The sequence below is a fragment of the Hemitrygon akajei genome, chromosome 2 (genome assembly GCF_048418815.1).
Source record: "Hemitrygon akajei chromosome 2, sHemAka1.3, whole genome shotgun sequence".
NCBI lineage: Eukaryota > Metazoa > Chordata > Chondrichthyes > Myliobatiformes > Dasyatidae > Hemitrygon > Hemitrygon akajei.
Window position 1 is genome coordinate 23,350,181 of NC_133125.1, and position 25,339 is coordinate 23,375,519.

The 25,339-nt window shown below is 41.2% G+C and overlaps 1 protein-coding gene and 1 long non-coding RNA gene across 2 annotated transcripts in view; one reads left to right on the plus strand and one right to left on the minus strand.

Annotated features, from left to right (window-relative positions):
* The first annotated feature begins 4,361 nt into the window (after positions 1-4,361).
* dcp2 (decapping mRNA 2) overlaps positions 4,362-25,339 on the plus strand; it is a 35,995-nt gene continuing 15,017 nt past the window's right edge. The window contains exons 1-7 of the mRNA XM_073068589.1: positions 4,362-4,510; positions 12,608-12,759; positions 13,204-13,331; positions 21,078-21,176; positions 21,805-21,957; positions 23,042-23,154; positions 23,477-23,587. Of these exons, the coding sequence (XP_072924690.1) occupies positions 4,458-4,510; positions 12,608-12,759; positions 13,204-13,331; positions 21,078-21,176; positions 21,805-21,957; positions 23,042-23,154; positions 23,477-23,587 (809 nt within the window). The 5' untranslated portion in view covers positions 4,362-4,457. The remainder of the gene's footprint in view (positions 4,511-12,607; positions 12,760-13,203; positions 13,332-21,077; positions 21,177-21,804; positions 21,958-23,041; positions 23,155-23,476; positions 23,588-25,339) is intronic.
* LOC140739921 (uncharacterized) overlaps positions 7,007-25,339 on the minus strand; it is a 45,873-nt gene continuing 27,540 nt past the window's right edge. The window contains exon 3 of the long non-coding RNA XR_012101770.1: positions 7,007-7,766. This is a non-coding gene — a long non-coding RNA (uncharacterized lncRNA). The remainder of the gene's footprint in view (positions 7,767-25,339) is intronic.

A 25,339-nucleotide genomic window follows, 5' to 3' on the forward strand; every position in this document is an offset into this window, starting at 1 on the left:
AAAGGTGTATTTGTTTGTCCTGTATGCCTTTTTTTTAACAGTCACAAGTCACTGCTGGATACTTAGAACAGATATTAAAATCAGTGAGTTGCTTGATAGCGATGGAGCTGGACTTATTGCGTACCATTGTTGTGTTGTTGCCAGGACTTGTTGCTTACTGTTGTGCCACGATAGTGAGTGATTGTCCTGGATGTTTTTATTGGGATTGCAATACTCTGTTGGGCATTAATAATGTGCAATATACACTGTGAGTCCGGTTCACTGGTTCAACGGTGGGAGAGCTGCACTGCCTCAGTTGTGGCGAGGAGTAGGCCCAAGCTCTGAGCTCAGCTGTTGCAGCCGCTCTAGGGAGGAGACATTAAGGTGGTGTGTGAGAGCCTCTGTGGGTGCACTGGAATCTGTTCTGGATTGGGCCTGCCCCCCCCCCCCCCCCATTGGTGCTGCTCTCCAATGTTCACTCAGTGCTACCCACTGGTGTTCACTCAGTGCTGTCTTCCAATGTTTGCTTCGTGCTGCCCTCCAGTGTTCACTCAAATGCTAATTAAACGCGCTTGATGTAGCGATTATCATTGTGCAGGTTGGTTCAAGAAATGAAAAGTTGAAGGGAAGTAGCTGTTCTTCGTTCCATCTCCAATGGGGGGAGGGAGGATTTCTCAGTGGCCAACCATTTTAATTCTGCTCCCTATTCCAATTCTGACATTTTGGTCCAGGGTCTCCTTACTGCCATAATGAGGCCACTTTCAGATTGAAGGAGGAATACCTCATATTCTGTCTGGGTAGCCTCCAACCTGACAGCATGAATATTGACCTCCAACTTTCAGTAATTTCTCCCCCCTCTCTCTTCTTTCCTTTTCCATTCCTCATTCTGGCTCCCCTCTTACCTACCCCTTCTCTTCTCCTTGCCTGCTTATTACCTCCTTTGGTGCCCATACTCCTTCCCTTTCCACCATGGTCCAACCTCTTCTCCAATCAGATTACTTCTTTTTCAGCCCTATACCTTTTCCACCCATCAATTCCCAGCTTCTCATTTCAGCCCCCTCCACCACCCACCCAGCTCCCCTTCCCTTCCAGCTTCCCCTCCCCCCACCGTTTTTTATTCTGGCCTCTTCCCCATTCCTTTCCAGTCCTGGTGAAGGGTCTTGGCCCGAAACGTCGACTGTTTATTCCTCTCCATTAATGCTGCCTGACCTGCTGAGTTCCTCCAGCATTTTATGAGTGTTAGCTGTTCTTGAACCTGGTGCTGTGGGGCATCAGGATTCTGTCCCTCCTGCTCAGTGGTGGCTGTGAGAAGAAGGGATGGGCCAGATGGTGGGTATCTTTGATGACAGACATTGCCTCTTTGAGGCAGTGGCTCATGTACGTGTATACTACTAATGGTGAGGAAGATGTGTTGGAGATATATTATGCTGAGTCCACTACTCTATGTAGTTTATTACATTCCTGTGCATTAGAATTGCCGTACTAAATTATGATGCAGATTATTAACAGATTAAAGAATTAGTACTGATTTCTGATGTCAGGGAGTCACAACTATTACTGAAAGATGCAAATTCCAATGAAGAGTCTTCAATCAGATGCTCACAGACCTGCTGTGTGTTTCCATCATTTTCTATTTTTAATTCAATGCTTCCCCATTGGCCAGGTGGACACTATGAATGTTACCACTATTGTTATGATTGTGAGGCTGTTCTGCAAGTTCAATTTCCACCAGCAGGAAGGAGATCCAAACACTAGCCATATCGCTTCCTCCCAATTTCTTTCCACCTTCCTCAGGGTGCACACCCTCCATGTTTCTGGTCAGCTCAATCTTCCTCACCCCTGTGCCCTGGTAACAGCTTCAATACGTGTCTGCACTTCCTCCCTGACTACTATACAGGGGCATTAACAACCCTTTGAACTTCTTCTACAGGATCCGGCGCTCTAAATATGGCCTCCTCTACATTGGAGAGACTGAGTGCAGACTGGGTGACCAGTTTACAGAGAGCCCACACACCACCGGCAACAGCCATCCCAAACTTTGGGTTGTATGCTAAACCTACCTTCCCCTTCCCACACTGACCTGTCATTCCTTGGCCAAAAACTACACTGCATAATCCACTGGCTGGTCCACAATCCTGGTAGTCCACAAGTCAGAAGGGCCAGTTACCATGCTGTATGTCTAAATAAATAAATCAATCCAATGGTATGAATATTGAAGTTTACAATTTCAAGTAAACTCTACCTCCTCCCACCTTCCCCCAGCTTTCTGATCCATATCTTGTCTTACCTGCGTCCCTCTTCCCATATCAACACCTCTAGCTCTTCATCATCCAATATCATCCCTCTTCTCCTTCTGTCTCCATTCACACACCACCTCCCTATTTTACCTCCCAGAAATCCACCCTCTGCCTTCTGGTTCCATTTGTCCTGTATCTCTTCCAATGGTCACTTTCCTCACTTACCACATTCCAGCTTCTTGTGGTAGCTTTTGTATTCCTGTCTATCATTCTCCAGCAGCTACCCCCACCCAACCCCTCCATCCCCATTTTCCTCTCCCATGCCCACCCGGCTTCATCTAGCTTTGCTTTTATCTCCCTCCGTATATTTACACATTCTTCTGTCGCTCAACTCTGTCCGTGCCTCCTTCCCTATCTGACTCCATCTGGCCAGCGTTATTCATATTTCCTTGGTTTACCAATCACTCACTGGCTGGACTCACCAGTCCCCCTCTCCTCTTTACACTACTTCCATTTTCCACACAGTTCTGATGCAAGATTTCAACCAAAATATTTGCACTTCCTCCACCACCCCCACACCCGTCCTCTTCCCACAGATGCTGCTCAATGCAGTGAATCCTAACCCCCCCCCCCCCCCGCAGATTGTCTGTGCTCAGTAGCTTTATAATGAACTGGATTTAGCCCACATTAGCAGAAAGCTTGTTGGATGTGGGGTACAATATTGGGGGAGGAAAGTGAGAAAACCATTGGAATGATAAAAAAAAAATGCTTAACCCTAAGCTGCACTGGGGTCCCACCAACACCTCTACTTCCTCAGGAGGCTGAGGAAATTTGGCATGTCTCTTACCAATTTTATTGATGCGCTGTCTAAAGCATCCAATCTGGATGCTTCACAAGTTGGTATGCTCTATACATGACTGAAGGAAACTACAGAGAATTGTGGACACAACTCAGCACAACACAGAAACCAACCTTCCCTCCATGGATTCTATCAGCTAGCATAATCAAAGGCCCCAGCCACCCCCAGACATTCTCTCTGCTCCCTTCCTCCCTTGGACAGAAGAAACAAAAGACTGGAAGTTTTTACCACCAGGCTCAGAGAAAACTTCTAACCCATTGTTATAAGACTAATGAATGGTTCCCTGGTATGATACAATGGACTCTTGATTTTACAAACCTATTGATACTTTCCACTCTATTGCTTGCCTGCGTTGCACTTTCTTTGTAGCTGACCTTATTGAGGTGTAATATAATCAATAGGAGCACAAATAAGGTGAAAGCATTTGCCCTTTCTCCCCAGTGGAGACGAACTAAAAGCGAAAGGGCATAGTTTTAAGATTAGAGGGTGGTGCATACATGGAATGAATAGCCAGGGAAAGTGGTTAAGGCAGGTACTTTGAAACATGTTTAGATAAGTGCATGAATAGGAACGATTTAGAGTGATATGGGCCAAATATGGACAGATGGTAAGCAGTATGTATGAGTTGGGTGAAGCAAAGGTTTCCATGCCCCTTTTACCGGATAGCTGTCTTATGTTCTCTCTCTTAAATGTGATCAGGTTGTTGTTTTCCCCTCTATTCTTGCTGCACAGCTCTCTGCAGCCATACAATTACTCTATGGGAACACATTCAGCAGTCAACAACCATGAGGCATCAGTGCACACAAAACTGGACATAGTATTTCAGCAGAGGAGTCATCCTTGATTCCAAGTAGAGTAGTTTGGGGAAGAATACTCCAACACTTAAAACAACCACTTAGGCAAGTTGCCTGTTTACAGTGACAAGATCATTTCCAATCTAAGATGTCCTGAACAACACACAGAAAATGATGGAGGAACTCTGCACGTCAGGCAGCATCTATGGAAAGGAATAGGCAGTCGACGTTCGGAACCAAGAAGATATTTCATGTGTGTTGCTCTGGCTTTCCAGCAACTGCAGAATCTTTTGTCTACGATGGGTGGAGTTGGATCATTGATTAAAGTAAAAGTAACCCAAATACTTTGGTTCAACGTGGATGTTCCAAAAAAAAAAAATCGTGACATCCGTTGCCTTTCCTTACTGCCGGCAATTCCGCTTCTCTTTGCCGATAGGATTGTTCTGGCATGCTCCGCTCTGAGTCCCTGTCAATCAACAGTGACGTCACAAAGGCCGGGTCGAATGGAGCTGAAGATTTTTTCTGGGTTCCCGGAAGAGGAGACGCGGTCTTCGTGTAGCGGGGTAGTGGTCGCGGTATGTGTGTGGTATGGAGGGTAAGAGAGTGGAGATTCCAACCGGAGTACTGGACGACTTGTGCAGGTCAGCATACAAGAAGCGACGTGTCAACCTCCCAGCCGGGGTATTTTCCTGGCCCTGAGATGTGAGAGGAAAAGGAAGTGAGGGCCTGGGAGGAGGAAATGCACTCGGATTGAGAGCCCGCCTAATGAGGGCCAAAGTTAGAATTGAATCCAATTTAAAGATATAAGACTTTGGGATCTTTTGGATTTTATTTTACACAAATAGGAAGGGAGAGAACGCATTCTCTCTGTTATTGTAAAAAGGGAGGCTATTTTGTAATTCTTTTCGTATAAATTCACGGTATCCGTAGTTGGCGTTTTTATTTTTAAAAAGCAAACTGTAGAAAGTGTGGGATTTAATTTTTAAATACTTTAATTCTGAAACCTTATCCATTTTTTTAAAAAAAAAGCACCGCAAATGATTTTAGAGGAAATTAAGCGAATAAGTTTTATTCTTCACTGAGTGGTGTACAACTGGGTGATCACTTTTATTGCCTCTTGTATAGCTGCAGTCTTTAATGTATTGTTTCACAGTGAAGTGTGCAGTGTTAATGAAATGAAAACCTCCTTAAGCAGGAAATAACAAACTTATTTGAATGTGTCACTGTATGATCTTTTGTGTATTTATTTGATCTTAAGTCTATTTATTGTGGCCATTTCTGACATTAGGGGTTGTACTAGTAATTTAGGATACATGCAGTCAGTGTGTTTAAGTTATATTCTACACTAGTTTCTCCATCATTTCTACTCTGACGAGATTTTCCATACAGATTACTCTGAGATATTATTCTATTAAATGCAGCTTCCCTGCTACCACAGTTGATTCAGCCCTTATTTTGTACTTTATCTAATTCCCTCAGTCATCTTGACCACTCCAAGCCAGAGAAAGGAAGGTTTCCATGGTCCTCATTTTCCACCTCCACATAGATCCTCTTGCAATTCTCTTCATCTTCAGCAAGATTTCATAATCAGATGTATCAGAGGCCGATGTTAGACTGTCTTTAAAGAGCGTGTACCCTCGCAAGGCAGAAGGTACCGACGGAATCCCTGGTAAGGCTCTGAAAACCTGTGCCAACCAACTAGTGGGAGTATTCAAGGACATTTTCAAACTCTCACTGCTATGGGCAGAAGTTCCCACTTGCTTCAAAAAGGCAACAATTATACCAGTGCCTAAGAAGAATAATGTGGGCTGCCTTAATGACTATCGCCCGGTAGCATTCACATCGACAGTGATGAAATGCTTTGAGAGCTTGTTCATGATTAGATAGAACTCCTGCCTCAGGAAGGACCTGGACCCATTGTGATTTGCCTATCGCCATCATAGGTCAACAGCAGACACAATTTCAATAGCTCTCCACATGGCTTTAGACTACCTGGACGATACAACAGGATGCTGTTCATCGACTGTAGCTCAGCATTTAATGCCATCATTCCCACAATCCTGATTGAGAAGTTGCAGAACCTGGGCCTCTGTACCTCCCACTGCAATTGGATCCTCGACTTCCTAACCGGAAGACAACAATCTGTGTGGATTGGTGATAACATATCCTCCTTGCTGACAATCAACAATGGTGCATCTCGGGAGTGTGCTTAGCCCACTGCTCTACTCTCTATATACACATGACTGTGTGGCTAGGCATAGCTCAAATACCATCTATAAATTTGCTGACGATACATCCATTGTTGGTAGAATCTCAGGTGGCAACAAGAGGGCATACGGGAGTGAGATATGTCAACTAGTGGAGTGGTGCTGCAGCAACAACCTGGCACTCAACATCAATAAGATGAAAGAGGACTTCGGGAAGAGTAAGATGAAGGAACACATACCAATCCTCATAGAGGGATCAGAAGTGGAGAGGGTGAGCAGCTTCAAGGTCCTGGGTGTCAAGATCTCTGAGGATCTAACCTGATCCCAACATATCGATGCAGTTATAAAGAAGGCAAGACAGCGGCAAGACAGGGGTTTGAAGAGATTTGGCATGTCAACAAATATACTCTAAAACTTCTATAGTTGTACCGTGGAGAGCATTCTGACAGGCTGCATCACTGTCTGGTATGGTGGGGGAGGGGGGGGGGCTACTGCACAGGACCGAAAGAAGCTGCAGAAGGTCGTAAATCAAGTCACCTCCACCATGGGTACTAGCCTACAAAGTACCCAGGACATCTTCAGGGAGCGTTGCCTCTAGCATCCAGGGCATAGCCTTTTCTCTCTGTTACAATCAAGTAAGAGGTACAGAAGCCTGAAGGCACACACTCAGCAATTCAGGAACAGCTTCTTCCCCTCTGCCATCTGATTCCTAAATGGACATTGAATCTTTGGACTCCACCTCACTTTTTCTTAATATACAGTATTTCTGTTTTTAAAAATTATTCAATATACATAATTGATTCACTTGTTAATATATTATTAGTTTTTATTTTATTTATTTTTCTCTGCTAGATTATGTATTGCATCGAACTGCTACTGCTAAGTTAACAAATTTCATGTCACATGCCAGTGATAATAAACCTGATTCTGATTCATGTTTAATTGTCATCAACCATACATGTGTATACAGCCAAACAAAACAGCATTCCTGTGGGGCCAACGTGCAAAATGCAGTCACATACAGAACATAGCACTTATGGTTGCAATAGCAGAAAATCATACAGTCACAAAAAAAATTGTAGCCTCAGTTCCTGTGTGACATGACCTGAAGATTGATGGTGGTGGGATGTTGTCCTGGAGCCATGTTTCTGCAAGAAAAAGCATATAGCAGTTCCTCATCATGTGCTAGTGTAGCTACAGACAAACGCAATCCAACTTGTTTTCCACTGAGCGAATACTGAAGGGCGGCATTGACAGGAGGGGCCAGTCACCAACCCAGCATGGACTCCAGTATGTCTGTGCGCCTCTGCTGTCACCCTCACCACTTCCGGCACCCCTTCCCCTGGGCAGCTGCAGCAGATGATTGTCTACCCAGCTAGTGAGTTGCTGGAGAGTGGTGGAGGGCCTAGACTGCACAACAACTGAAGCCATGCAGTTCCCCTGCTGTTGGTGTTTCCAATGAACTAATGAATTGGACTTGCAGTATTCTACATTATCAATGTCAAACAGGGTCTTGTGATCACAAGAAAAATGTCAGACAATCATTTGCACTGTTTGTTGCCTTCTTCCCTGGATGGCTGTAGCAGGTGATGACAGTATGCAACAAGTCCAGCTCCACTGCTATCCAGCAACTCACCATCACCAGTGGGGTAGATCTGCAGTACTTGGTGTTCTTAATACCCAGCAGTACCTTGCAATCACAAAAAGACAAACATTTACACCATTGTTTGGACCAAGAGAAGCTGCTGTGCTACCATCTAACTGGAAACTATCACCAACCTATTAATTAAATAACTGTTTCAACATTTTATCCCCATGGCATCTGTCACCTATTCCTATCACGATATTAGTTTGTCCAACACTAATCCTTCTTTCCCAGTTCTGATGAAGGTCTTTGAACTGAAATGTTAACCTTTCATGAGTGTTCCTTCAGGCTCACAAGATCAGGCATTGTTTCAGGAGATGACAAATCCATATGGATGGATTCTTTTGTGGTTCTCTGCTGGCCATTTCCAGAAGGAAGTGTGGCCACTGCCCAGCTCATTGATGGACATTCTCCTGCCAGTCAGTCCAGTGCCACTTGATGCTGCATTATCGATACTGTCACAGATTCTCTTGAGATGCAGGCTATTCTTTTTGCAATCCTTTGTGTTTTTTTTGTTTATAAGGATGTAGATATTCTGCAATTAATTTTGTAGACTGTGCCTTCTTAACAGATACAATACTAATGAAGTGAATTTTGTGTAAAATCTGGTTTCATATAATCATGGTGTATACTTACCCATCCTTAAAACAGGTTTGGACAATTCACTGAGTCACTGTTGCCATTTCTTAGATCACAACTCACCAGTACTTAGAAATCACATTGTTTGCAGATGATCTTGACAATTACAAAAGATGATGTTCATGAATTTGGTGGGGATAGGCAGTGTGCAGCAAAGCTCAGATTTTTTTCTTTGGTTAAATGTTGTTTTTCTGACTGGATGCCTGTAACTAATGTTCCACTGGAAGTGGTACTGGGATTTGTGCTATTTGTAATACGTGAATGATTTAGATGTAGATGTAGGAAGCATGATCGGCAAGTTTTAAAATGATATGAAGACTCGTGAAGGCACAAGAGTCTGTGGTTGCTCTAATCTGGATTTAAAATCCCTGCCGGAGGAACTCAGCAGGTCAGGCAGCATCCCTGGAGGATTGAGATCCTTCATCAGGACCCAGGTGTAAACTAGACATGGAAGGCTATATCCAAATGCAGGGAGATCAGATTCGATGATTCTCCACTGGTTGGCATGGATGTGTTAGTCTCGATCTGAAATATCAACCATTCTGAAATATCAACCATTCGTTTATCTCCAGAGATGCTGCCTGACCTGCAGCGTTCCTCCAGCAGTTTGTTTTTTGCTGAAGGTTGGTGGGATTGTTGATAGCATGAAAGGACCTTGATATGCAGCTTCAAATATTCTTGAAGATAGCAATGTAGGCAGATATATGATTAAGAAGGCACATGGGATTGTCATTGCCATTATGGTCATTTAAGAGACTCTTAGGCACATGGATGAATTGAAAATGGAAGGCTCTGTCGGAGGGAAGGGTTGGATTGATCTTTTAAAAATTAGCTTTTTTGTCACATGTACATCGAAATATACAGTGAAATGCATTGTTGCGTTAAATCAAATCAGTGGCGATTCTGTTGGGCAGTCTGCAAGTGTTGCAAGGCTTTCGGTGTCAACATAGCATGCTCACTACACACTAACCCTAACAATCCACATGGTTATGGGGAGAACATACAAATTCCTTACAGGCAGTGATGGGAATTGAACTGGAGAGCAGAGGGCATTCACCAGGATGTTGCCTGGGATGGGGCATTTCAGTTATAAGGAGAGACCTGAGAGGCTAGGTCTGTTTCCTATAGTTCCCATTCTCTTATTGTTACCATCAGGAAGGAGGTGCGCACTCAGCGATTCAGGAACAGCTTCTTCCCTTTTGCCATCCAATTTCTAAATAGACATTGAACCCATGAATACTGCCTCGCTACTTTTAAAAATTTATTTCTGTTTTTGTACTACTTATTTTAAATTAATTATTTAATATACTGTAATTCATTTTTTTCCTACATCACGTATTGCATTGTACTGCTGCCGCAAAGTTAACAAATTTCACGACATATGCTGGTAATATTAAATCTGATTCTAAGTGGAGGTCGAAAATAGTCCTGTTGAGGTATATATAACTAGGAGTATAAACAGGCCAGAGTGCAAGAAACTATTACCAATTAGAGGTAGGTAAAACTAGAAGATACAGATTTATGGTAAGGGGTAGGAGGTGAGAGCCTTTTTTGTTCCCCATGGTAGAAATGTCAACTGCAAAAAGATATGGCTTTAAGGTGAGAGGGGGCAAGCTTTTAGAGCAGATTAATGAGGTAAATAGTTTTTTTACACAGAGTGATAGGTTCCTGGAAAGCTGGTGATGTAAGCAGATATGATTGCAATGTTTAAGAGGTGCATGTACATGGAGGGGAAGGATTAATAGACCATGTGTAGGTGTATTGAATTTGTTTTGATATGTATCATATTGTGGGCTGAAGAATGTGCTCCAATGTTGTAATGTCTGTTCCATCATAAAGGCAATCTTGAAAGTTCTTTCAAGTGATGATTGTAGATATGTTTGTGCTTTTTTTTTGTTTTATATTTGCAATGCTATAAGCAAATTTGGAATGATATTAATAGGGTCTGGGAGTCTACTGCATTGCAATTTTCACTGTATACCTTGCCTTTTGAGAGGCAGTCAGTACTAACTATATAAACCCCAGGTTCAAGGCAACAACATCTGCTAAAATTCACTTATTTTTAATATGTGCTCAGTGGCCATTTTATTAGGTACAGGAGTGGAATGCTGTGTGGCTATCTGCTGCTAAAGTCCATTCATTTCAGGGTTTGATGTGTTATGCATTCAGAGATGCTCTTCTGCACACCACTATTGTAATGTCTGGTTATAGAAACATAGAAAACCTACAGCACAATACAGGCCCTTCGGCCCACAAAGCTGTATCTTAGAACTATCTAGGTTTTACCCATAGCCCCTTATTTTTCTGAGCTCCATGTACCTGTCCAGGAGTCTCTTAAGACCCTATTATTTCTGCCTCCACCACCGCCAGCCCATTCCACGCACTCACCACTCTCTGCGTAAAAGAAACTTGCCCCTGACATCTCTGTACCTACTTCCAAGCACCTTAAAACTGCGCCTTCTCATGCTAGCCATTTCAATCCCGGAAAAAAACCTCAGACTATCCACATGATCAAAGCCTCTCATTATCTTATACACCTCTATCAGGTCACCTCTCATCCTCTGTTGTTCCAAGGAGAAAAGGCCGAGTTCACTCAACATATTGTCATAAGACATGTTCCCCAATCCATTCAACATCCTTGTAAATCTCCTCTGCACCCTTTCTATGGTTTCCACATCCTTCCTGTAGTGAGGTGACCAGAACTGAGCACAGTACTCCAAGTGGGGTCTGACCAGGGTCCTATATAGGTGCAACATTACCTCTTGGCTCTTAAACTCAATCCCACGGTTGATGAAGGCCAATGCATCATATGCCTTCTTAAACACAGAGTCAACCTGCACAGTAGCTTTGAGTGTCCTATGGACTCGGACTTCAAGATCTCTCTCATCGTCCAAACTGCCAAGAGTCTTACCATTAGTACTATAATCTGCCATCATATTTGACCTACCAAAATGAACCACCTCACATTTATCTGGGTTGAACTCCATCTGCCATTTCTCAGCCCAGTTTTGCATCCTATCGATGTCCCGCTGTAACCTCTGACAGCCCTCCACACTATCCACAACGCCCCAACCTTTGTGTTATCAGCAAATTTACTAACCCATCCCTCCACTTCCTCATCCAGGTCATTTATAAAAATCACAAAGAGTAGGGGTCCCAGAACAGATCCCTGAGGCACACCACTGGTCACTGGCCTCCATGCAGAATATGACCCATCTACAATCACTTCTTGCCTTCTGTGGGCAAGCATTTTCTGGATCCACAAAGCAATATCCCCTTTGATCCCATGCCTCCTTGCTTTCTCAATAAGCCTTGCTAAAATCCATATATGCTACATCAACGGCTCTACCTTCATCAACGTGTTTAGTCACATCCTCAAAAAATTCAGTCAGGCTCGTAAGGCATGACCTGCCTTTCAAGATCTTCTCCATCAACTTACCAACCACTGAAGTAAGACTCACTGGCCTATAATTTCATAGGCTATCCCTACTCCCTTTCTTGAATAAGGGAACAACATTTGCAACCCTCCAATCCTCTGGAACTTCTCCTGTCCTCATTGATGATGCAAAAATCATTCCCAGAGGCTCAACAATCTCCTCCCTCACTTATTAGGGTTACTGTCACCTACCTATGAACTTGAACCAGTCTGGTCATTCTGCTCTGACCTCTCTCATCAACAAGGCATTTTCATCCACAGAACGGCCACTCTCTGGATATTTTTTTGCTTTTCGCACCATTCTCTGTAAACAAGAGACTGCTGATCTGAGATTTCATACAGCAGTTTCTGAGATGCACGAAACACCCCATCCGGCCCTAACAATCATTCCACGTCATACTTAGATCATATTTTTTTTCCCAATCTGGTGTTTGGTCCTAACAACATCTGAACCTCTTGACCATGTCTGCATGCTTTTATGCATTAAGTTGCTGCCAGATGATTGACTGATCAGATATTTGTATTATATTTGTATACAAGTGTACCTAATAAAGTGGCCACTGAGTGTGTTTACATACATACAGAATGACTACCATTGCTGTTATGTTGAACCATACAAATAATATCAGATGTAAAAACATATGTATATGACTGTGAAGATCTGTTCCAATTTGCTTATATAACCTGAACATTTTCAAGGTGTTGCAGTTTAACACAATGTCCAGTGTAGTGGAAACTTTTGAGTTATTTTGTAAAGCACAGTGATGTTAGCAGTTGACAATTATAAACATGCCACTGATCTGTTGAACAGCCGATTCATTCTGCATATTCCAAGTGAAGAAAGGGACAATGCAATCAGAGTCTGCTTTCAGATTGAGCTGGCCCATTGGTTTTACTTGGACTTCTACTTGCAGAACACACCAGGATTGCCTCAGTGTGGGATAAGAGATTTTGCCAAATCTGATATCCTTTTGTCTTTAAATGAGCTATATTTGTTAATAACTGAAATATGTATCAGATGCGTAGTAAGATTTTGGAGTGTTTGATAATTATCTAGTTTGTCATTTGAACATTAATCTTTTGCACTTTTCTATCCTATTCTTCCTAATTTTTTGAGTAATGTATTTTATTCTTTGCTGCATCTCATTAAAATTTAGAGTCCAGTTAATTTTCATTGCACTTTTTTTGTTTTTGGAGCTTCAAACTTATGGAATTGCCCCTTACGTGATGCTTGTATATTAATTTCTTTTTCAGTCAGACTCTTGGAATCCTAGTTGGGAATCTTTCAAATTAGTATCTGGAGTTTTGCACTGCCTGGATTCAAATTCAACTGGGGTGGCATAACTATCTGCCAGGAGGAAAGCCATGTAACCAAATTGTTGTTTTGTACCTTAACTCCTATTGCACTCTTCAACCACTGTTCATTTTTACTTCGGAAAGGAGATGATGTGGAAAAGATTTTAGATGAATGGAAGGAATACAAGATGGGAGTTCCAACATATGGTGCAATTATACTAGATGAGACACTGGAAAATGTAAGTAGAATGACAAATGGAGTAACTAACATAAGCTTTACATAGAAATTTACAGCACATTACAGGCCCTTTGGCCCACAATGTTGTGCCAACCATGTAACCTACTCTAGAAACTGCCTAGAATTTCCCTAGTGCATAGCCCTCTATTTTTCTAAGCTCTATGTACCTATCTAAGAGGCTCTTAAAAGACCCCATTGTATCCGCTTCCACCACCGCTGGCTACAGTGCGTTCCATGCACCCTCCACTCTCTGTGTGAAAAACTTACCCCCGACAGCCCCTTGGTACCTATTTCCAAGCACTTTAAAACTGTGCCCCCCCCCCCCCCCCTCATGTTAGCCATTTCAGCCCTGGGGAAAAAATCTCTGAATATCCACACAATCAATGCCTCTCATCATTTTATACACTTCTATCAGTTCACCTCTCATCCTCCGTCGCTCCAAAGAGAAAAGGCCAAGTACACTCAACCTATTCTCATAAGGTACACCCTCCAATCCACGCAACATCCTTGTAAATCTCCTCTGCGCTCTCTCTATGGTATCCACATCCTTCCTGTAGTGAGGTGACCAGAATGGCACACAGTACTTTAATGCTTCAGAAAGAAATATGAACCTTAATTTTCGGTCAGACAAGTAGACGGCAGGGTTTCCCATGACAGATTAGGGCTGATTATCTTGGTTGCAAGTCAGGGTTCTGAAGGCAAAGGTTGGAGTTCAGTCACTGGTAAGTAGTTTGTTACGTATTCAGGCAACAATAATTATAGATGAGTTAGACGAAGGGTTTTATAACAAATAACACGTTTATTAAACACTGATAACAAACCCCCTTCAAATGTAAACAAACCCAAACAATGATCCGAGTTCAGCTGCTCAAACAGTCCTTAATAGCTTTGCAGTCCCAAACAGTCTTTAAAGCGGTATTGAAAAGAACTCAGTTCCTTAAAGCGATATGCCGAAAGAAAACAGTACTTTAAAACGATATGCCGACAGTTCAAAAGCTCACGGTACTTTTAAAAGGAGAGACTTTTTAAAGCGATGTAAATTCTCTTCCACGTCGATGTCCTTCGATTCCCAGCGTCGAACTCCCACGTCGAATTTTATTAAATATAACAACTTAAAGTGACTGACCTTCCTTCCACAATATTCTCAATCTCCCGCTTTTTCCAGCGGAGACTATCATGAGAATAGTAAACGAAATCCTTCCGAATGAGGATCACACAAGGTCGAAGTCAATCCATCGAAAATCGATTTTCCTCGATCTCCATTTTCCAAACTTCACTCTCCCTTAGCAAAGAAACCATTGGCTCTGACCTTTTAAACTTTAGGCATTATATAAAACTTCATTTTTAACTAAACTGCGTCATCACATTAAATCACACAGTAACATGAAGTCATCTTGGCAAATCTAGCCACGAACTGCCCCACCTGACAGGGTGGGTCTCCCTTTTATACCCTGTAGAAAAAACCTGTCACATGACCTCTACTGGCGGGAAAATGACATCACTCCACCATCACAAGACCATTACCTCATGTCCAGTATAACTTCAACCCCAGTCACGTGACAAGGGTACCACTGTCACGTGTCACGGGTACGTAACAAGTTATATTCCAGATGTATGAGGCCCATATGTGTAAGTTTGGGGTGAGCTGATTAACAGATATTTGTGAAGCTGGATTATACTGCCATTCCTCAGCATTTAGATTGGGTGTAGAGCAGATATACCAGGATGCTGCCTAGATTAGAGAGCATGTCTTTTGAAGATGTGTTGAAATAGGGATTTTCATTTGGAATGATGTTGGATAAGAGACTTGATACAGATTTACAAGATGGTAAGAGGCATAGACAGAGTGGACAGCCAGAGTCTTTTTACCTGGGTAAAAGTAGCCCTTTAATATATTGGAGTCCATAGTTTTAAGGTGATTGGCAGAAAGTCTAGGGGATGTCAGAAAGTTTTTTACATGGAGAGCAGTGGGTGATTGGAACATGCTGCCATGGATGATATACATTACGGATATTTAAGAAACTCTTAAATGGGCACATGGATGAAAGCAAAATGGGGGGGGGGGGGTCCTATGGGATGTGAAGGGTTAAATTGATCTTGGAGGAGGTTAAAAGTTATTGCACAACATCATGGGCTGAAGGGTCTGTACTGTGCTAAGTTCTATTATACACTATCAGTTCTAAAGTAGCATGCTTGATGCTATGAACACCATCCCAAGTGTACTGTATAAACTTGCCTTCAGCATTTTGTATACTCATTAATTTGAATGGGATTCCTGATCTGGAGTTTAGGAAGGGAAAGGCAAGATTTTAAAAGATGGCTTGGCCATGCTCCTGGCATTGTTCTTTTCAAAGATCATCAGGGCTGTCCTGGCTTGTACATTGGATGCAAATTCTGTAGCCTAATATTCTCTGAATTTGCTGTGCCCATTTCCTAGACAATTTTTTACTGACTGTTGTACATTATTCCATTCAACATTTCAAAATGCTTTTAATTCACTTTTTTTTAAGATACTAAGGAGTAAGAAGTTTTCTAATGAACCCTATGAGTTTCAAGTGAGTGTAGAATCCAGGAATCAGTGAGCCCAATACAGAACCATATGGATGCCGTCCGTTAGTCTCGTGAGACCATGGATCTGCGCCTGGAAAGTCTTGCGGGTGACCTCTCCAGGGTGCAGGCCTGGGCAAGGTTGTATGGAAGACCGGCAGTTGCCCAAGCAGCAGGTCTCCCCCCTCCATGCCACCAATATTGTCCAAGGGAAGGGCAAGGGCCGATACAGCTTGGCACCAGTGAAGTCACAGGAGTTGCCAGAGCGAGGTTGAAAGCAACGTTGGACTGTCTTAGGGACTCCAGCTTCGGATTTGTCTTCAGGGTTTACTCCCATAAGCGGGTATGGCCGCAAGGCAGCGGAAGTTTGAAATCAGAGTTTTCCCTCTCTTAGATGGACTGCCTTCCCAGGCTGACGAGCTCCATCTACCCGAAAGAACCATATAATATCCATATAATATATAGATAGATTCACAAATTCTTCAAGATTGAGTTTTATTCTCTCTCTGAAGTTTTTGGAGAGTGAGTTGTGAATGTAAATTGGTGAATTTTATTATCTGAAAGGCTGTAACATGGAGTTTGCCTGTAGTTTTACTGCATAATTCAAAAAGAGAGATCCCACTTTTTTTTTTTGGAATGTCACAATCTTAAGGCATACTAAGATGGATAGATCCCTGGGGTCTGATAAAGTGTATCCTAGGAAATTAGAAATTTAGGGAAGAGATTGTAAGGGCCTTAGCAGAGATATTTGTATCAACATTAGCCACCAATGATGTATGAGAGAAGTGGGTACTGAGGAGCAGATTGGGAGGCAGATTTTGGAAAGGTGCAAAAATAACAGGGTTGTTATCATGGGTGACTTTAACTTCCCTAATATTGATTGGCACCTGATTAGTTCCAATGGTTTAGATGGGGCAGAGTTTATTAAGTGCTTCCAGGATGGATTCCTGTCACAGTATGTTGACAGGCTGACTAGGGGGAATGCCATACTAGATCTAGTATTAGCTAACGAACCGGGTCAGGTCACAGATCTCTCAGTGGGTGAGCATCTGCGGGGACAGTGACCACCGCTCCCTGGCCTTTAAAATTATCATGGAAAAGGATAGAATCAGAGAGGAACATTTTTAATTGGGGAAGGGCAAATTATGAGGTAATAAGGCTAGAACTTGTGAGTGTGAATTGGGATGATGTTTTTGCAGGGAAATGTACTATGGACATGTGGTCGATGTTTAGGGATCTCTTGCAGGATGTTAGGGGTAAATTTGTCCCGGTGAGGAAGATAAGGAATGGTAGGGTGAAGGAACCTTGGGTGACAAGTGAGGTGGAGAATCTAGTCAGATGGAAGAAGGCAGCATACGTGAGGTTTAGGAAGGAAGGATCAGATGAGTCTATTGAGGAATATAGGGTAGCAAGAAAGGAGCTTAAGAAGGGGCTGAGGAGAGCAAGAAGGGGGCATGAGAGGGCCTTGGCAAGTAGGGTAAAGGAAAACCCCAAGGCATTCTTCAATTATGTGAAGAACAAAAGGTTGACAGGAGTGAAGAAAGGACCGATCAGAGATAAAGGTGGGAAGATGTGCCTGGAGGCTGTGGAAGTGAGTGAGGTCCTCAATGAGAGGGAACTTGATGACGGTGAGGACAATATGAGTGAGGTTGTTGTTCTGGAGCATGTTGACATTGAGGCAGAAGAGGTGTTGGAGTTGTTAAAATACATTAGGACGGATAAGTCCCCGGGGCCTGATGGAATGTTCCCCAGGCTGCTCCATGAGGCGAGGGAAGAGATTGCTGAGCCTCTGGCTAGGATCTTTATATGTCCTCGTTGTCCTCGGGAATGGTACCGGAGGATTGGAGGGAGGTGAATGTTGTCCCCTTGTTCAAAAAAGTTAGTAGGGATAGTCTGGGTAATTATAGACAGGTGAGCCTTACGTCTGTGGTGGGAAAGCTGTTGGAAAAGATTCTTAGAGACAGAATCTATGGGCGTTTAGAGAATCATGGTCTGATCAGGGACAGTCAGTGTGGCTTTGTGAAGGGCAGATCGTGTCTAACAAGCCTGATAGAGTTCTTTGAGGAGGTGACCAGGCATATAGATGAGGGTAGTGCAGTGGATGTGATCTACATGGATTTTAGTAAGGCATTTGACAAGGTTCCACACAGTAGGCTTATTCAGAAAGTCAGAAGGCATGGGATCCAGGGAAGTTTGGCCAGGTGGATTTAGAATTGGCTTGCTTGCAGAAAGCAGAGGGTGGTGGTGGAGGGGGTACATTCGGATTGGAGGGTCATGACTAGTGGTGTCCCACAAGGATTGGTTCTGGGACCTCTACTTTTTGTGATTTTTATTAATGACTTGGATGTGGGGGTGGAAGGGTGTGTTGGCAAGTTTGCAGATGACACAAAGGTTGGTAGTGTTGTGGATAGTGTAGAGGATTGTCTTAAGATTGCAGAGAGACATTGATAGGATGCAGAAGTGGCAGATGGAGTTCAACCCGGAGAAGTGTGAGATGGTACACTTTGGAAGGACAAACTCCAAGGCAGAGTACAAAGTAAATGACAGGATACTTGGTAGTGTGGAGGAGCAGAGGGATCTGGGGGGTACGTGTCCACAGATCCCTGAAAGTTGCCTCACAGGTAGACGGGGTAGTTAAGAAAGCTTATGGAGTGTTAGCTTTCATAAGTCGAGGGATAGAGTTTAAGAGTCACGGGGTAATGATGCAGCTCTATAAAACTCTGGTTAGGCCACACTTGGAGTACTGTGTCCAGATCTGGTTGCCTCACTATAGGAAGGATGTGGAAGTATTGGAAAGGGTACAGAGGAGATTTACCAGGATGCTGCCTGGTTTAGAGAGTGTACATTATGATTAGAGATTAAGGGAGCTACGGCTTTACTTTCTGGAGAGAAGGAGGATGAGAGGAGACATGACAGGGGTATACAAGATATTAAGAGGAATAGATAGAATGGACAGCCACTGCCTCTTCTGCAGGGCACCACTGCTCAATACAAGAGGACATGGCTTTAAGCTAACGGGTGGACAGTTCAAGGGGGATATTAGAGGAAGGTTTTATACTCAGAGAGTGGTTGGTGCGTGGAATGCACTGCCTGAGTCAGTGGTGGAGGCAGATACACTAATGAAATTTAAGAGACTACTAGACAGGTATATGGAGGAATTTAAGGTGGAGGGTTATATGGGAGGCAGGGTTTAACATTGTGGACTGAATGGCCTGTACTGTGCTGTATTGTTCTATGGGTGATGCTAATGTTGTCTAATTCTGAGGAACAGGATTTGCTAGCATTTGGAAAAGCAAGGACTAATAAGGGATAGTCAGCATGGCTTTGAGTGTGGAAAATGGTGCCTTAACAAATTTAATTTGAGTTTTTGAAGAGGTGACAAAGACAATGATAACAAGATGGTAGTTGTTATCTATGTGGAGTTTAGCAAGATCTTTGACAAAGTTCTACATGGCAGGCTGATCTGGAAGTTTAGATCACATAGAATACAAAACTGTATCCAAAATTGGCTTGTCTGAAGAGTGATAGTGGATGGTTGTTATTCAGATAAGGGGCCTATAAACAGTGGTGTGCCACAGGGATCCGTGTTGGGCCCATCTACATTTGCAATTTAGATGACAGTATTGTTTGCATGGGTTCTAGATTTGCAGATGAAACCAAAATAGGTGGTATAGTGGTCAGTGAAGGTTGTCTAAGATTAAATAGGATCTAGATTATCTTGGGAGTTGGGCCAAGAAATGGCAGATGGAGTTTATCTTGGACAAGTGCGAGGTGTTGCATTTAGGAAAGTTAAACTAGAGCAGTTTTTACATAGTAAATGATAAGTCTCTGGAGATTGTTGCTGAATGCAGAGACCTAGAGATATAGTACATAAATCCCTGAAAGTAGCTTCACAGGTATATAGGCTGGAGAAGGTCAGGATAATGAGTACAGGAATTGGGATGTCACATTGTAACTATACAATTCGTTGCAAAAGCACACTTGGGATTTGGTGTGCACTTCTGGTTTGCCAGCTATCGGAAAGATGTCATTAAGATGGAGAGAGTGCAGAATAGTTACTGGAACTGGAAGGCTCGGATTATAAGGAGAGGCTGGATGGGCTGGGACATTTTTCCTGGAGTATAGTGGAATGACTTTATAGAAGTACGTAAAATTATGAAGGTGGATAGTCACAGTCTATTTTTATTCAGCACTGAAGTGGCTATAGACAGGAGGTGACAGGGACAACCTCTTCACACACAGGGTTGTGGTTATATGAAATAAGCCATTGGAGGAAGCTGTAGAATTGGGTGAAATTACAATGTTAAAAGACATTTGAACAGTACATTGAGTGAAAAGCTTAATGGTACTGACTTGGCTAGATGATCTTGGTTGGCGTGGTTAAGTTGGGGTTTCTGTGTTGTATAACTTTGATTTGCAATACCTTATTAAAACCAGTGAGCAAAGCAGAATTAGTACTAGCTTATAATAAATCAGTAAATATTAGGAAAAGAGAAAGTTAAGCGGCAATAGATTGGGGGAAAGGACTAAATAGATCTAAGTAATGAACAGATTATTAGTATTAGCTAGCTCTACATTCTAGATATCTGCTTTAGCCATAAAGCTATCAATGTTTTCACCTCCCTTCACCCCCTCCATCCCTCAGTGTTGCTAACTCCATTCCTGCCGTTATACTATTCCACGGATGATGTCAGGAGATAATGAGAATTTAATGTAATTCAGTTCATATTTTATGTGTGCATATTTTAACAATGGGGGAGGGGAGAGGTTACCTTGGCCAGAAATGGCATTCCAGTCAAGATGGCAAAGGGAAAAATATCAATGAATGGCACTTGCCTGTAGATTGAGTTTTTAAATTTATTCACAGCTCAGTTCTAAAATACCAGTAACGGTCATAATTTATTGCTTGCAATTTCTCACTGAATGGTTATTAGTTTGTTTTGTGGGAATGTGTATTGCTGTGACATATTTTTGTCTCCTAGACCCCTCAATATAATAAGAAGATTCGTTGGAAAATTTATATCCAACAAATATATATGGCATAGAGGACATTCTGAATACATTAGTTTGGTTTGGTATGTGTTAAGAGCTGATATGTTAACATATTTTACGGTTTTCCTTTGTCCATCTTCTCCAACGTCAATAAAATAAGTTAATAAATGCATAAAACTTAGTTTTGATCCTGTTTCTATAAATGTAGGTCCTTCTTGTTCAGGGTTATTTGGCAAAATCTGGATGGGGCTTTCCAAAGGGTAAGGTGAACAAAGAGGAAGCTCCACATGACTGTGCTGTGAGAGAGGTAGGACATGTTTTTAAAAAACTTATTCTGGATATTGTAAAATGTAGGGCAAATATATTGTGATTATTGTTTAAAAAATTGGCAACTAATTACTTCTCCCAAGTAATATTTAAAAATGATTGTGCAGAAGAGTTATGTTAAAGTACTTCTAAAATAATTTTGGATGCCATTTGAATGAGAATTTGTTGATAAATGAATCGAGTTACTCTATCTAGAATATGGGCATTATACATTATTAACTGTCCCAAAAGATTAAGAACAGATTCAGTCTGTGACATTGCAAGTTTTTGCTCTGCATTCTGAAGTTGTTAAAAATTATATTTTGCCTTCAGTTCATTTGGCTGCAAACCTAATTTCTGATCCAGGTTTGTAGCTCCAAGGAAATAATTCTTGAAGTGTTTTTTTCATAAAGCAATACCAACTTTAAAAAGTATGAGCTAAATGTAAATCTTAACTGTTTTTCAGAGGATGGGAGATAGGGATGATTAAACAGGAAAAATATTCTAATTTGTAGCCTTATTCTGATGGATTTAATTATAACTACTAATGAAAATCTGTTATATGGCATATGATTAAATTTGTGCATTTAATTTCACATTTGACTGTCGGTATTATATGTTGCTTTTAGGTTCTGGAAGAAACAGGATTTGACATAAGAGATCGCATTTGTAAAGATGACTACATTGAACAAAGAATCAATGATCAATTAGCTCGATTATACATAATACCAGGTGTTCCAAAGGATACAAAATTTAACCCTAAAACAAGAAGAGAAATAAGGGTATTTGAAACTTGAAAATTGAAGCCTGGCTGGCAGTCTTATAAGTCAATTGCTTATTTGTTGTATAGTTTGTAAAATGTTAGCTACGTATCTATTATTGTTTACATCATTTGTAACCCAGATTAGATCATATTGTGTATGGTTGATATCCATATTGGCCCCATGTTATGAATGGGTTCTGTTTTCACAGATATTAATGACCTAATTCTGCCTATAAGTCAGAAGGTAGAAAAAAATCACACTGTGGTAAATATTCTTCTATGGTATTATAAAAATGACATATCTAAGACTTGTAAGAAAGAACAATTACTAAAAGTGGAGGGTGGGGGAAGGATTTGCTACTTGTAGGAAATTTGCTACTTGCTTATTGCCATTTGTAGGAAATAATTTTTTGTATGTGATTTGGGTTTGAATGTTATTATGTTAGGGAACTCATTCGCAACTGGACACTCACATAAGTCGGGCGTTCGTAACCTACAAAGTGTAGGTAACAGCCTACGTCATGAAAATGATTTATTCAAAAATTATGCAAGCTTTTGGAATTGCATTTCATGCCAAACTTTCTTTGCTACTTGTGCTCGATTACCAAAATCACTATTTTTTAACATTTATCCCCTGTGTATTACTTTTTCATAATTTACCCAAAATTTCCATGTTTTCAAAGACTTCTCTTTTGACTTCCCTGTATGGGCCTTTGTAGAAGTTTCAATTTATAAGTAATTTCTTCACTCTGAAATCTCATACCTATCGTAACATCCGTTGTGTGCCATTTTTAAAATGCTCATCTGTGTTTCATATTTCACCACATTTTTTACTTCATCTTGCACAGTGATTGAGCTTCCTTACTTGCATTCTTTTCTGACTGTTGCCTCATTTAAAGTGACCACCTTTGGCCAATGTGTGTTTGTGCTCCATCTGTACTCAATTCATCTGTATTGGATATCTCCAAGCATAATAAACTATACCTTTGTTTTATCTGTGCCTCTTTCTGTGCAATCCAACTAACCTGTATTATGAGGTAGTAAGGTGTTATTCTGTAGGTGAAAGTGTTTCAAGTTTTTAAAATTGTGCCTCTTTGTTTTAGAATATTGAATGGTTCTCTATTGAGAAGTTGCCATCTCATAAGAATGACATGACTCCCAAGTCAAAACTGGGTTTAGGACCCAATAAGTTTTTCATGGCTATTCCATTTATAAGGTAAGATTGAATACATAACACTCTCTTTATTCCTTCAAAAGGTAATTTATGATTTTTGTTGCAAGTTGAAGATGGATGCTGTTTGAGGTAGAGAGTGTAAATCCAGAAGTTAAAATCCCATTTTTATTATTGGATCTGAAGATTAGTCGATGATTATGCTACACCAAATTAGTGCTAATTGGTTCATTTATAATAGTATTCTGTTGATTTCCAAGTTTAATAAATCTTGTTGGTATAGGCCTTTATTTTCCTCTAGTGTAACATTTAGACATAACTTCTATTATCATCTTGTATATTTTAAGTAAGCTTGTTGTTTCTATAGGCCACTAAGAGATTGGATATCAAAAAACTATGCAGATTCTTCAGATAGTGACGGACTTGTATCGAATAGCACAACGCCATCTAAAACTTTATTTGAAAGGATAAATGCAAGGTGAGTGTCACAGTACTGAACCCTAGTCCCCATTAGTAGCAGCCTTCCTATCACAAACACTCCTATAATCTATACCCTTTACTTTCTATCACTAAGCCAATTTCATATTCAGTTCATTATTCATTTCGTAATCAGAAGCAAGTTTACTGTCACCAGCGTATGTCATGGAATTTGTTAACTTCACAGCAGCAGTACAATGAAGTACATGATAAGTACAGAGAAAAAACCTGAATTACATTAAGTATATGTATCTCTATTAAATAGTGTGAAATTCAGAAATAAAAAGTAGTAAGTTAGTGTTTCTGGGTCCTTTATAACTGCATCAATATGTTGTGTCCAGATTAGGTCCTCAGAGATATCGACACCCAAGAACTTGAAATTGCTCTTTCTTCAATTCTGATCCCTCTGAGAATTGGTTTGTGTTCCCTTGTCTTACCCTTTCTGAAGTCCACAATCAGCTCTTTGGTCTTGCTAACATTGAGTGCAAAGTTGTTGGTGCAACACCACTCAACTACCTGGTATATCTCACTCCTGTACACCCTTTCGTCACCATCTGAACTTCTGCCAACAATGGTTGTATCATCAGCAAATTTAAACTATGCCTAGCCACACAGTCATGGGTATATAGAGAGAGTAGAGCAGTGGGCTAGGTGCACGTTCTGCTTTTGGCTTTATATTTTGATCACTGCAAAGTGGGTACCTTGATCAATGTTTTGCTATGTAAACCCCTCAAACAAACTGCCTCCTTTGGTTCTCCTTGTTACCACTCCAAAATATAATCAATCCAATTCGTCAAACAGGAATTGCCCTCAATAAACCCATGATGACAGCCCCTGAGATTCAAACCGCCGTGTGGAATTGACTCCATTAATTTGCTCATTGCTGGTTAAATTAACTGTCCTGTAACTACTGTTAATTCTTTCTTCCCCTTTGATATAAAATTAGTAGTCCTTCAATCTTATAGCACTGTTCATGAAGTTAGGAGAAATGAAACATTATGGTCAGAACTTGTGCAATTTCTTCCCTTGTTACATTAATAGCCCAGATGATCTACAGCTGTGCTCGACAGTTTACCAGACCTTTTAGTAATTTTTCACTGTCTATCCTCTTAAATACTTCACATATATTATCCTTCTCAATTGCAAGGTTGGCATCATGTCCTTGTATAGACAAATGCAAACTAAGAACTTCACTCACATTCTTCACTCTACCTAGAAATATTTTAGTCTTTGATAGGCATTACAATTTCCTTAAATGGCTGTTGGATGTAAAATAAGAAGGGTGTTTATTCATTCATATTCTTTACCAACATCATTAAAACAAATAATCTTATTTGTATCTCATTGTGGAACCTGTTGTGTGCAAGTCAGCAGTTGTTCCTTGAATCGCGTGGCATGGATTCAATTTGTAGTGAACAAAGTACAGTTTGAATAGTATGGTGATCTTTTTATTGGAATTTTATATAGAAGACTTAATATTTTTGTGGTACTTCTAAGAGAGCTATTGCCAATACATAGAACTGCCTGCACTTTCAATTGTGACATGATATTGTTAATTTGCCACAAAAGGAAGGATAATATCAGTTTCACTCAATTGTAAAAGTATTTCTGACAAAACATTTGAGAAGTTGGCAGTGATTAACTGAAATGTTAGCTATGTGTTTGTGAAGGGACTCCCCATTTCAGCAGACTAATATGTTAAAATATGCTAACGTTGAACAACCATGCTATCTTTATCAAGTAGATGTTCCAT